Source organism: Strigops habroptila, chromosome 3 (assembly GCF_004027225.2).
Source record: "Strigops habroptila isolate Jane chromosome 3, bStrHab1.2.pri, whole genome shotgun sequence".
Taxonomy (NCBI): domain Eukaryota; kingdom Metazoa; phylum Chordata; class Aves; order Psittaciformes; family Psittacidae; genus Strigops; species Strigops habroptila.
Window position 1 is genome coordinate 48538518 of NC_044279.2, and position 13096 is coordinate 48551613.

The 13096-nt window shown below is 36.9% G+C and overlaps 1 protein-coding gene across 13 annotated transcripts in view; it reads right to left on the reverse strand.

Moving 5' to 3' along the window:
• The window catches only part of NR2C1 (nuclear receptor subfamily 2 group C member 1), a 53169-nt gene that overhangs the window by 16275 nt on the left and 23798 nt on the right, over positions 1-13096 (reverse strand). For 12 of the 13 annotated variants that reach the window (XR_003990622.1, XM_030480054.1, XM_030480049.1 and 9 more), the window contains 6 exons: positions 12376-12606; positions 8883-8964; positions 6446-6625; positions 4065-4212; positions 3874-3964; positions 1610-1794 (listed from right to left, as the gene is read on the reverse strand). Coding sequence is in view for 12 of the 13 variants with exons in the window: in XM_030480054.1 (XP_030335914.1) it covers positions 1610-1794; positions 3874-3964; positions 4065-4212; positions 6446-6625; positions 8883-8964; positions 12376-12606 (917 nt within the window). In the remaining variant the exon portion in view is untranslated. The remainder of the gene's footprint in view (positions 1-1609; positions 1795-3873; positions 3965-4064; positions 4213-6445; positions 6626-8882; positions 8965-12375; positions 12607-13096) is intronic. The other variant, XM_030480056.1, reaches the window with a different exon arrangement.

Below are 13096 nucleotides of genomic sequence, written 5' to 3' on the forward strand. Positions count from 1 at the left end.
AACTGGATGCCTTTTCATAGACAGATGTTTAAAACTGAGCAGAAACACTGAAGCTGGCAAATGCAAGTATCTGAAAGTGCCAGGAAATAACGAAATGAAAGATTAGTACAGCTTTTTGAAAATCCGTACTATTGAAATGAAGTTTATCAGCACATACAACAATACTATATTTAAACAGCACATTCTTACATTCTTTACCCAGGATGACACAGCAAAAGGCCAAATCAACACCTATATAATGTCACATTGACTTTCTAAGCAGCATAGAAAGAAAGGAGCAGAAAAAAATACATACTGCTTGCAGAATCCCCACAGCAGCAGAAACCAGAGGGGAAATACTGTTATTTCACAGAATCAGAATGGTTTGGGTTGGAAAGGACCTTCAAAGGTCATCTAGTCCAACCCCCCTGCAATCAGCAGGGACATCTTCAACTAGATCAGGTTGTCCAAAACCACACCAAGTGGTTCAGTCAGTACAAGCAACTTCACTATATACCAATCTTTTTTTCTTTGATGGATTTACGCCACATACGCATTTTCAAAACAGCACGTACAATGTAGATGGTGTGTAAAGGAGTATTACTTGCACACCTGTCAGAGGCTTCCATGAGATAAGAACCAAGGAAGAACATGACTGTGATTGACTACCCAGAATATCTTACACATATGCTCCCCAAAATGGCTCTGTTAAAACCAGTGCAAAACACAAATTTGAAACATATGTGAGCTACTTGGAACAAATCTAGAGGAGGGCAACAAAGATGATCTGAGGGCTGGAGCGCCTCTCCTATGAAGACCGGCTGAGAGAGCTGGGCTTGTTCAGCCTGGAAAAGGCTTCGGGAGATCTTAGAGCAGCTCTCCAGTACCTAAAGGGGCCCTATGAGAAAGCTGGAGAGGGACTTTTTATAAGAGCAATTAGTGATAGGACAAGGGGAAATGGCTTTAAACTGAAAGAGGGTAGATTTAGATTAGACAGTAGGAATAAAATTCCATATGACAAGTGTGGTGGGACACTGGAATAGGTTGCGCAGAGAAGTTGTGGCTGCCCCATCCCTGGAATTGTTTAGGGTCAATTAGATGGGGCATTGAGCCACCTGGTCTAGTGGCAGATGTCCCTGCCCATGGCAAGGGCGGGTTGGAAGTGGATGATATTTAAGGACCCTTCCAACCCAAACTATGTCTTTGCATTGATGGTGGGAATTCTGTGACTTCTGTGTAGAAAGAAAATGTTTCTCAAGCTTTTAAGGTGATTAATAGTTCCAGGCATTAAACTAATTACACAGATGGGATCTCTAAGAAACAGCTTTCCAGGATGACACGAAGTACTTAGACTGTAGTAAGATCTAACACATATTATTAAGGCCAACCAAAAGGTAAGAAAATCAGCTGTAACACACTGAAATTAATTTTGATTAGAAACAATTAAATAACTTAATTATGATTTCACTTGGAAGACTCTTACAAGATTTATGTTCTAAATGAGCTTAGGCTGCTTTAATATTATTTTTAATGCAGATAATTTTTCTACATTGTGAGCATTTAATTAATGTTCCAAATTGACAGAGACCTTCTCAAAAAGAATAATCTTTCCGAGTGTAACACGCCTTACCTTGTAACATCAGTACTAGCTTGTTCTTCTTGCTGGAGTTCAGATAACGATGCATCTCCATTACTTAAACTCTCAATCATAGACAGCTCTGTACTGCTTTGTGACATGTCTTTGCATTTACTGAGATTTGCTAATGAAGTCACCACATTTGCCAGTGTACTTAGATCTCCCTGACATGCTTCAACCTAAGGGAAAAAGTACAGTGTTTAATTCTCTCACATTGGCAGCAGTTAACTTGCAATAGAAGATTCTAACTTCTACATAAATGAAGAACTGAGCATGTGAAGAGACCTGTAAGAAAATTATTGTTTTTAGTAAATGGGTGATCATAATGCAGCAATTAAACACTGCACTACTTCTAAAATATGAAACATTTAGACATTTACTTTTACAAGCAATAACTATCTAATAATTTCAAAAGAATGTTACAAATGGTAAGCAAACGCAGAAAGAGAAGTTATGATCTCCACTCACTAGTCAGTCACTGGACTATAAGACTTGTCCTGGGTTCACACTAGATTTTTATCATCTTCCTTCCTCGTGTAAATGAGTCAGTAGCAATAGGGTAGAAGAATGTTTGAAAAGAAGAAATAGATAAAAAGTCACCTTTAAAAGCAAGCAGAAAAAGAATTCTGCTGTAGCCTTTTTGGGTTTTATGTCTTTAACTGCAAGGGAACAAAGTGATTCAGTACTGAGCAGCAGCTCAGAGGCAGTAAGACATGTTTCCCACCCTACCCCACAAAAACATACATGTAGGAAAAGTGCATGATTACAGAGAAGTAATCATGCACTTGTCATGACAAATAATGATCACCATGCTACATGTCATTTAGCTTGCACTGTCATATTCTACTGACAGAGCTAGAAAAGTGAAATGGAATAAATGACTTTTGATGGAGCCCTTTGCAGGCAGAGCAAGTGAGGCAAAATGCAGGAAAACAGGACGAGGTAATTTAATATCAGCTAGAAAAATAGAAAAGCTTCCTACTGTGCATGTGTAGGGAAGTAACTACATGGCTTTAGTGGATCAGCAAGTGTAACAAAATGGAAACAAAGGAAAACTAGCTCAGAAATAAGATTTTTCCTGAGACAGCTCTTAGTAGCTTTACAAAAAAATTAGTGACTTGTAGGAAAAAACCTAATAGTATTTATGAAATGCACTGTGATAATCCATGTGCAAAACCACCTCATTTTATTGGTACAAAAGAAATCCAAGAGTCAGGACTTCCCATTACACAATAAAATAATTCAGCCTTTAAAGCTCTCTAAAAAGGTGGAGGAAGGCATTTACTTTGCAGAGTTTTTAGTATTTTTACTAATGTGAGGCATTCTTCTGTATGAGAATAGAATGCTTCTATATGACAGTATGTTCTTCTATACGAGGCATTGCATATGAGAAGCATTCTTCAGAAGAGAAAGCATTTCCAACACTGGCTAATGTTGTAAAGGAATGTTCTAAAAATTAATTTAACAAAACAGAAGCACAACTGTTCTGCGAACAGGTAGGGTACTCAACAAAATGATCCCACACTAGCCATGTAACATACATAGTTTATTAAACAAGTACACTAAAACAAACAAGCATACTAACATGAGTCAGGTATATATCTCTCTCTCTATATATATTCATAGTAAACAAGCACAATAAAGCAAAGCAGAGATATATATATATATAGCACAGAAGAAAATTAGCCATACATCAAATCATTACTGCATACAGAAAACAGCAATTCAGAAATACATCGCCAATTACCACTGAATCATCATCCAGGGCCACACTTCAAGCTGGGAAGCCCCACTGCAGCCGATGCCAGGAGTTTCAGGTAATTGGGAAAATTCCTACGTGTTGCATTCACCCATAGGTGAGGCTTCGGATTTGGCCACAAGAGGGTCCCGCTTTTATACCTTAGAAAACAACCAGCTTTATGCCAGATCTGTCATTGTTTACTTGTGGGGCTGTGCAGTTTCTCATGATCTCCCTGTCGTCCACGCCGAGAACACTGTCCAGGCACCCTGGTGTGGCCAAGTAGGAAGGTCATAGAACACCTGCACCCTTATGTTTTCCTGCCTCTTTCCAACAAATAGTCACAATGAACATAAATATATATACTTTATTGAATACTCTGTCAAAAACATACTTTCATGTGTCTCTCAGTCACGAGTGGGAATCAGCTCTCGGCTAGCTTCCCATCCATGACAACAACAAAACAGAACATCCTACAGCAATCAACTGTACTTAGTGTATCAGTCATATCATCAGGTACCTTATCTGGAGACATCAGCACAGTAGGCTCACTTTTTATTGCAGACTGATGAATGTTAACAAACATTCCTGATTCCAGCAGACCTGTTGATCTGACAGAAAACAGCACACATTTTAATTTTGATTAATTTCATATTATTTTTTCCTGTTTCAGGAAACAGAGATGGCTGCTTCCGAGTAGAATGTACATACCTTGCTGTTTCATTGTCTGTTACAAAAGTTGGAGTTGCAGCTAATGGACTACGAAGATCTTTCCGAATGTAGATCTTTTCTGTAGAAGCTGCACAGTTTGAAGATTTTTCTCTTGACACTTCAATAGGTTTCCTCTCACACTGCACAGCTAATAAAAAATATGCAAGTACTAAGTCACATCCCAAATTACAGACTAAGAAATAATCCTCTTTTCCTCTCTGTATTTAATCTACAATTTTAATAATGATTCTGAAAAATAACTTAAAAAAAAAAAAAATCCTGTAACTAATAAGCTAACAACTTGCCTAAAAATAACATGAATTTGATTTGCTCTTAATGAAATGAGGTACTAGTCAAAGTCTGAGACTAAACATATAGATACTACATTTTTCAAGTTCCAATAAAGCAAGAAATCCCCTTGTACCTTATTTTTAATTTGGATTTTAAGTGGAAGCTTACGGCTTTTCCTTCCCTCAATTTCATTGTCCCACAGCCTCAGCATACTTCTAGAGGACTGATGGCACCCTTTTCCATGGATTGTGGGTCTGACTTGAACTCGCATAACTTCATACACTTAAAGAAGCTTCTCAAGTTAGGACTTTGGACAATACAGAGGGAAAGGGACATTGACAAAGTTCCGTTCAGACCATTTAAGATCTGGGTGACATCCTGACTCAATCACTGATTTCAGAGAAGCGGCAGATTTTCAATTTGAATTGCTCAGTGAAACTAGGTGGAATGAATCTGGGCTTTAGCCTACAGATATATCACCTTGCTTTGAATGGATTGAAGAACATTAAAATGAAACTTACAGTTTCATTATAGGGAACATTATAGGGAACTCTCTAGGTGTACAGAATAGAGCAAAAAAAAAAAGAAAAACCCCAAAGGTTCACAGTTTGATTTTAAAAGTTTTAAAAAAGTTTTAAAAGATATTTACAAAGTACTATTCTTTCAAAAATATGCAGTAAGTTGTTCTTCCACATTTTTAAAATGGTGCAAGTTATTTTATAGATTGGAATAAGATCCTTAAAGAGAGCTACAAACCAGGCCTATATGTAGTTTAAAACACGCACCAGTTCACCAGCCTGATAAGCATTAGCTACTGGCTAGCACAGCCTCTTTAATACTGTGCTGCACATAGAAACTATAGGAGCCTATAAAGAGAATCCTGAATGCTCAATATTTTAAAACACAAAGGCAAATAGGAAAAAACCTGACTTTTTCCCCCTCAATTGTGCAGATTTGAAAATTGTGTAACTAAAGAGAAAAATTTAAAAGCTTTCAAGTTAGTAGTAGACTGTGATGCTCATTGAATTTTTACATTGCTAAGTATCATAAACCCAAATGTTGTAACATCATCAAGTATTGATAATACCATTAAAGCTAGCCCGAAACCCACTAACATGCTTTGAAAGGGTGGGAGATGGAGGCAAGTCTTTTATCTTCCTTTGCTAACCCTGTGCTCACTAGCCGGACCTGAGTTTGCTGAGAATGGGCCAAGACTTCTTCAAGGGACAAATAACTCCACCAAGGGACCTACAATACAAGGTTGCTCTGAGTTTTCCTTCCTCTTCCCGCTCCACTGAAGAATGAGACTTCTTATCTCAAAACAATCCTCTCCTTTGCTCAGTATTCCCCCATGACCCAGAAATCCTTTTCCTGCCTTCTCATCCCCAACCCCAGCGATTGCTTGAAACGTCTTCTGTGGAGGGGCAAAATACTGCCAGCTGAACTAGAGGGTAAAGTGGCAAAGATCCATTTTCACTGTCCCAGCTTTTCCTTCTTTTCTGAATTCATTTCCCCTGTGCTGGAAAAATGTTCCTGGTTTCTGCTGACAGAAGCAGGGCTGTAAGGAGAGGATGCCCACACAGGTTCAAGAGGTTTCTAAATTTCCATCCAATGTATGGAAATCTAAAAAGAAACTTGAAATCTGCAGAAATCAGTAGGAGCTGAACTCCGGATCACTATGTATCTCTGCCTGTAGAGCTTTGCCAAAAGTGAACAGCAATTGCCAGTAATCTCAGTTGTGGAAAAGGTGACAAGAAGGTAGAAGGATTCAAAACGTTCAGTAGCTTAATTAACAGATAGCAAAATTGAACTGCATATATAAACTGAAGATGAAGACATGCTTGACATTTGCCAGTTAGGAATGACAACTCATTCACTTCTACCATGTGCAATGTGCTTATGAAGTTTGTCAAGCACTATGTATGCTTGAAAATATTTCAGACTTCTGATACACCAAACTTGTAGCAATTCTTCAAAGGAAAAAGATACATCGATTGGAAATTATAAAACCAAGACAACAATTTACATTAATACAACACAGACTTTAACACAGCTGCCAGCTAAAATAATTTACACTTATCCACACTTACAATCTTGTTTCATCCCAAATGCGATGCATCTCTGCAGCCTACAGTACTGACATCGATTCCGGTGGTGTTTGTTAATGACACAATCTTTTGTTCCTCGGCATGAATAAACTAAATTCTTCCGTATGCTCCTTTTAAAGAACCCTTTGCATCCCTCACAAGTTACTGCTCCATAGTGACGCCCTGGTTATGGAACAACATAAATCACGACATTAATTTTACACTGGAATATTGTTTAGTTTGTATTTGTTAAAAATAAAGTATTTGCTATTTTACTCAGAAAAAGATCACTTTTTTCCCCATGGGTTATAGATCTTAGAGTATATCATGGCTATAAAATTACATTAAAAAGCAAGTGAACCATTTTTCTAGTTCAGAGCACTTAAACAGGACAGGTTTTACAACTAGGCAAGTTGCTTATTGCATTCTTGCTGAATGTGTTGACAGCAATGTTAAAAGAGGTAAGAAAACAGGTTAGCCAGAACACAGAAAAAACTCTTTAGTTTATACATTCTTTAGCAATTTCTTTTTAGATGTTCCTATAGCCAGGCTCTGTTATTGCTCATTACAAATTCAGCTATCAAAATCGTATGCATTAAATCTAGTGGAACCATGGAAAGTGCAAACATGGCATTTGACAGCAGTAGGTAATCACTTCAAAGCTTTACTTTCACCTTTCATTTTCCTAACAGGGTAATGGTACATCCTTAGTTCTTTCAGTAAAACTTCAATGAAAGGATTATCTGAAATAGCTAGATTTTTATTTTAATTCAGTTCTTCTGTGGATTTTCAAATATTCAACACTAACATATAAAAACTTCTAGGATACACTGCAGAAAAAAGTCAAGTTTAAAAAATATTTTCAGCAGTAGATCGTTTTGATTCTGCTAGAGCATAAAACAGAAGTATTACCAAAAAGTACTGGTTTTGACTAAGGTATGCTTCGTAATTCCAACAATATTAATGTAATGATCCTGAAGAAGAAAAAATATTCTAAAACTGAAGATCCCTGACAAACACCCAAAATATACACTGCAGAGACATTACGGCTGCTGTTGGAACTAAGTAAGGCACATTGCAGAAATAAATCTCAAATACGAACTCATTTAAGGAAAAATATATCTTTAGATTCTTTCCTTGCTCCTCACAAAGGTTTTTTTAGGTACATCAATCTCACCTGCCTGAAGTTTCTAGAACTCTTCATAGGTTTTCTAGACTCCTTTATCACAACCATATTAGCACACAGTTAAGATGGGAAATTTATAAAGCATCTTGAAAGCTAAACTTTGCAGCAGTAGGAAAATTTTAATTGGTTTTATTTTCTAGGAAGTTCACTTCCCATCTTACTACTTCTCATGGTGACAGCCAACATTAAGCACTTCTTCTCTCTGGTCCCTCATTTTAATACACTTTATTCCCATCACTTCCCAAAAGGAGCATTTAACTGCAGTTGTCCTATTTTGATATTACTGGAGGTCCATCACAGAGACTTCACTGATAAACCACACGAATCTTCTAATGGAGCAACCATTTCCCTACTTAGACTAATTTTAGCTAAGTAAGTAAAGAGCAAAGTCTCATCTCTTTAGACCCTGTTATCTTCCGCAACAAAGAAAGTGCAAAGCAAAAGGAGCCCTTGGTAAACCATGCTGAGGAACAGCCCTCTCTATTTTTTAAATAAAAAAGACAAGACATTCTTTTCAGTAATTTCAACTTGGACAGATCTGGAACACCTAATGGCAGGCACACGTGCAAAGGGAATGTGGGAGACAGTTCTCCAGTGCCTTGCTCCTACTATATTTCTTTCCAGTCTCTTAATACCGTTACACAAAATGCAGCGCATAAAACACTTTTCTTACCTTAGCACTCTACTTTGGCAACATACGAGTATACCATTCTTAAGCTTATTTTTTACTGGAATTAAAATGCATTTTTACAATTTTAGTAATGGTTCTTCAAATAACCAACTGTCCTGCATAAATCTCACAGTAGCATTTCTTTCATATAATTGCAAGATCTTCCTTGCCTACTGGTTCCATATTTAAAATAGTGAACAGGTTTCTCATGGATTTTAATAGAACCTGTCAACAATAACAAAGTTCACTGCATGAAGAAAAACAGGCTGAAGTAATTTTATCAGCCAAATGTCTGTAATAGAAAACAAAATGCATCAGCATAAGAAAAAAAAAAGCAGCAAAAATTATCTGGTATAAAACATTACATTCATGATGTAAAACAATGATTAATCCCACCCATGCACACCAGAGCCCTCTATGGTGTAATTCTCCACTGAAAGAATAGTGCACCCTTTCTGTTTGTGCACACAGAGAGATAAATGTATGCAAACTGTTACACAGCTTCAGAGGAATTTTTAAATCACTTTTATAAAATTGCACCACATGAAAATAAAAAACAAAAAAGAAAAGAAAAAAGTAAATACCTGATGCCTTGTCTCCACATACAACACACAGATCAAACACTTTATTTAGGCCCTGTTCACTGGGGGAGTTGTCTGTTAAAATCTGGAAAAAAAGTGTGAAGTATTTAATTTTTCTTTCTCTTACCATCGAGAAAGATTAAAATATATCTCATACTTCTGGTTCTTCTCTAAGATAGGGTCTAAATCTAAAAAGTATAAGGTTTTCTCGACTCCATTTTACAGTCTTCACAGACAGAAAGGAGCAACCTGCCATACCACTGTGCTCCTTTTCAAGGCGGAACAAGAGTTTTACTTGCAATACTTCAGATTTCAAGATCTCATTTGTCTAAATATTACTCCCGCAAAATGGGCTGACATTTTGAAAAACATTTAGCATCTGCGTACTCTTACCTTTTGTTCAATTTCCTATTTATATCCTAATGACTTGTTCATAGTACAAAAAAGACTGAAGCATTACACAGATGGAACAAAAGAAATCCCTTGTAAAGGCTAGGATATCTACATTCAGGTTTATTAACTCCTTTTTTTGTAATATACATAAATGGTGGACCGACAGAAAACATAATCTGGATACTACCATTAACTGTCAAGTGGTCTATGGTTAGGCTTTCAGTAACAGTTTGACATTATTACAGTACTCTTGTCTCATCTCATTCATTTATCTCTGGTACCTGTAAAGCTTCATTAAGAATGTAATATTAGAGACCCAGCACTACAGGAGGTAGGCACTACAGCCTTCCATTTTATCTTTAAAATCTCTATCCCACTGCAACATAAAGCATGGCAGAAATTCAATTTGAAAAAGGAACACACATATAACGAGTAGCAACCAAAAATCATCTTGACACTTATGTAAAGCAGAAAAGAAAAAAAATATTCTTCCCATTAAAGAGATTATAGTTCAGAAGTTTGAGAGGTTTCTAACTTCTACTGTGTCTTAATGAGAAGTCAGACTCTGTCATCCTTGTTTTGCATATTCAAAACAGGACCTCTGATAAAAAGAAAGGCAACTTGCTGAAAGAGAAAGTACCCTACCTTATGAGAGAGAATTTTTTAAGGAAGTTTGGAAGACAGTACAGGCAATATATACTGGAACATTTCACAAGCATACTTCTTTCTAGTTAGCCTTTCTTAACAATACTGTCTCAGAGATTCATCTATTAAGTTTGCTTTTAATACAACATCTTTTTAAGAAAAATATTGATGAGTTAAAAGAATATGAACCTTTCGTTCCTTCCTAATTACCATTATTAACATTATGTATTTTCATGATGTTATATAAAATACACATAAACAAATTCTAAGTCCTTCCATAAATAAAGCCTGTACTGAAATGGGAAGTTCCACATAGGGAAGGGCTACAGAGTTGGGCCCATGATGAGATAAAAATCCCAGACTCTGAGAACTCATCAAATGACCTTGAACATAAAGAATAAAAATTGATTATTAAGATAAAGAAGAGCTACTGAAGGTAAAGTAGATGATGGGAGAAAGTGCCTTGCCAAATGAGTCAACATAAAGGTAAGATGCAATAAATGGGAGGGTTTTTTGCAGAACAAATGAATGGCCATTTCAAGTGAAGGCTACAGAACAACAAAGAAGGTGAAATTGTAAATGATAAGATCATTTAGGGGAGAAAATATGAAAGATCAAAAAAAGGATGCAGTTGAACAACAAACGAATGGTACTGTGTATTTCACATAACAGTGGAAAAAAGAAATCTCTACCCATACATATTAGCTGAGAGTAGAACAATCTAACTAACGAGACAGGATACTCTGATGTCTCTCAAACTAACCTATTTTGCCCAAACTGTACAATCAGAACCAGAGCTTTCAATTTTTAGTCTAGACTTCCTCCGTTCCTGAATTTTGCCTTTTAAATCAGTGTGGCACACTCAATCTCTTAAATTGTCTTTGAATATTCTTTTTTATATGGATTACTTTAAATCATATCCCACTGATTTATACTTTTGTTGAGGTTTGCCTAAAATACAAAGTGTACAATAGTACTAAAAATGCTTAAATGCCTCTTAATAGGACTGACTTTTGCTACTGCTCCTCTATTCTTAACAATCAAATTCTTTGGAGCAAGTATCTTGGATGTCCATTTGCAAAGATTTGCAAGTTTAAAATACGAAAATAACATAATATATAATACAAAGATGTTTCAAGCTTATGCAACATGTGGGTAGTGAATCAGAGTACTGGACTGGCTCCCAGAAGAGTGCAAACTAAAAAGGTGCGGGGTCTTCAGCTGAAGAGGTTATTTGATAGAGGATATAATACTGATTTATAAAAACAATAGGATCCTTTAAAGCTGTTTCTTACAGTGCAAGAGACACCCAACTACCTACTTCTCTCAGAAGATCAGCTATAGTATTGTTTGCATAATGTACAATTGCACTGTAGGATACTATACAGACCAAAGCATATATGGTCTATATAAATAACAAAAAAAGTTGTTAAACTTTATTGGCAGCCATCAAATAGGATGGTCTCACTGCAATTTCCAAACCAGGAGGTTGCTCTAAATCATCAGCTAATGGAAGTGAAAGGGTATGCTCAGAAGCAGCACCATTTACTTGTCCAGTTTTCAGTATTTTTTCCTTAGGCAACTGTTTCTGGCCATCGTTTAAGTCTAAGATAGTGGACTAAATGGACTGTAGCTATCCTAATGTTGCCTGGCCTACCACACTGATGTATTTTAACAACAGCATAAATGTACATGGGTAAACAATATGCAGTAACTGTGCTTTAGCTGGAGTGCAGTAACCTCCTACTTCATTCGTGCTGAAGAAGCTCATCTCCCAAGCTGACTCTGCATATTCTTCACATCAGTGCCATCCCTTCCTTGACAGGTGAGGATCTTGAGCAGAAGGTCTGGAAGTTGGAGGTGAGGACTAAGGAAGCCGCACATAGAATGTGCATGGCAGTAAGGTGCACTTGGGACCAGTTTATGGAGTTACAACCTTGCATTAGTAAACCCCAAATCTTTAATGTTATTTTCCCATTCCAACTGAGTAAGGTTCTTCCCTACTAAACAGCCTCTTTGAGAAACTATCTTGGAGTACAGTCCTCACAGCTGAACAGTAGTTACAACAGCATATGGGAAGGAAAACAAGCAGAACGAAATGTTAAGTGATAATGGAGAAAAGAGTATGTTTTTCAACAATACATGAAAACAGATGGAGAGTCAGTGAAGCAGAAATAAAGGACCCTTGGTATGGCAGGAGCTGGAAATCACAGTAAAAATAACAGTATTCTTTGCAATGTCATGAGCCAGGGTATAAATTTTAAAAGCAATAAATTTACAAAAATTAAAAAAATCACTTTTTTTTCATGATTTCTAACTACCCACACTGAGGCCTTGTGCAAGGAAAAGCATACCATTGAAAAAAATAAAAAGGAGAACCCAGACAGACATATTTGGAAATAAAACATCTCTTCTTATCCCATTTGAACCAAAATTATGAAATAAGCGGATTATCTACCTGGATGTGTTGTGCAGATATATCAGGGGATGCAAAAAACAGTTGGTTGACTCCTGCAGCATCTGGAGTTGCCAGGATAACTTTTCCTGGAGTGGAATCTTGTCTGGCAAGGATCACCTTGCTTGGGGTAGAGCCATCATGATTTGTTAAGATGAATTGCTTGCCTGGTGTGCTCTGATCAAGTGCTGTAACAATCTGAATCTTCTGGCCCGTCTGCTGATCTGTGACAATCTAATAATACATTTATCTCAAATTGTTATGGCAATTTAAGTTCACCTTTGGGGCCCAAACTGGGCACTTGAAGAAAACAGGAATTTTGCCTTTGACATCTGTGAAGCTGAATTGTCTTCCCCTCTGTCACACACAAGTGAAATAAACTCAGGTGAAACCTTAGATTTTCACTGCATTTGAAACACATTTCAATTGAGGGTATCTGAAGTCAAAACCTAAGTTCATACTCAGGTTTTACAACTGGCTCGTGCTTTCGCAACACTACTGAAATCCTTGACGATTCCAGAATCCAGAATTTGAGCTATATCTGTAGTTCAGCCCTTGGACCCATCAGGCTGTGAGAGATCTTAACTCTTGAATTCACTGCATCATACCACGTGAAGTATTTAGCACCTCCCAGGTTTGGCTGCTTAACAAAAACTTCTTAAAAACACAAATGTAGACTTCCAAGTGAAAAAAGTAAACATCAAACAGCAAGAAAAGCAATAAC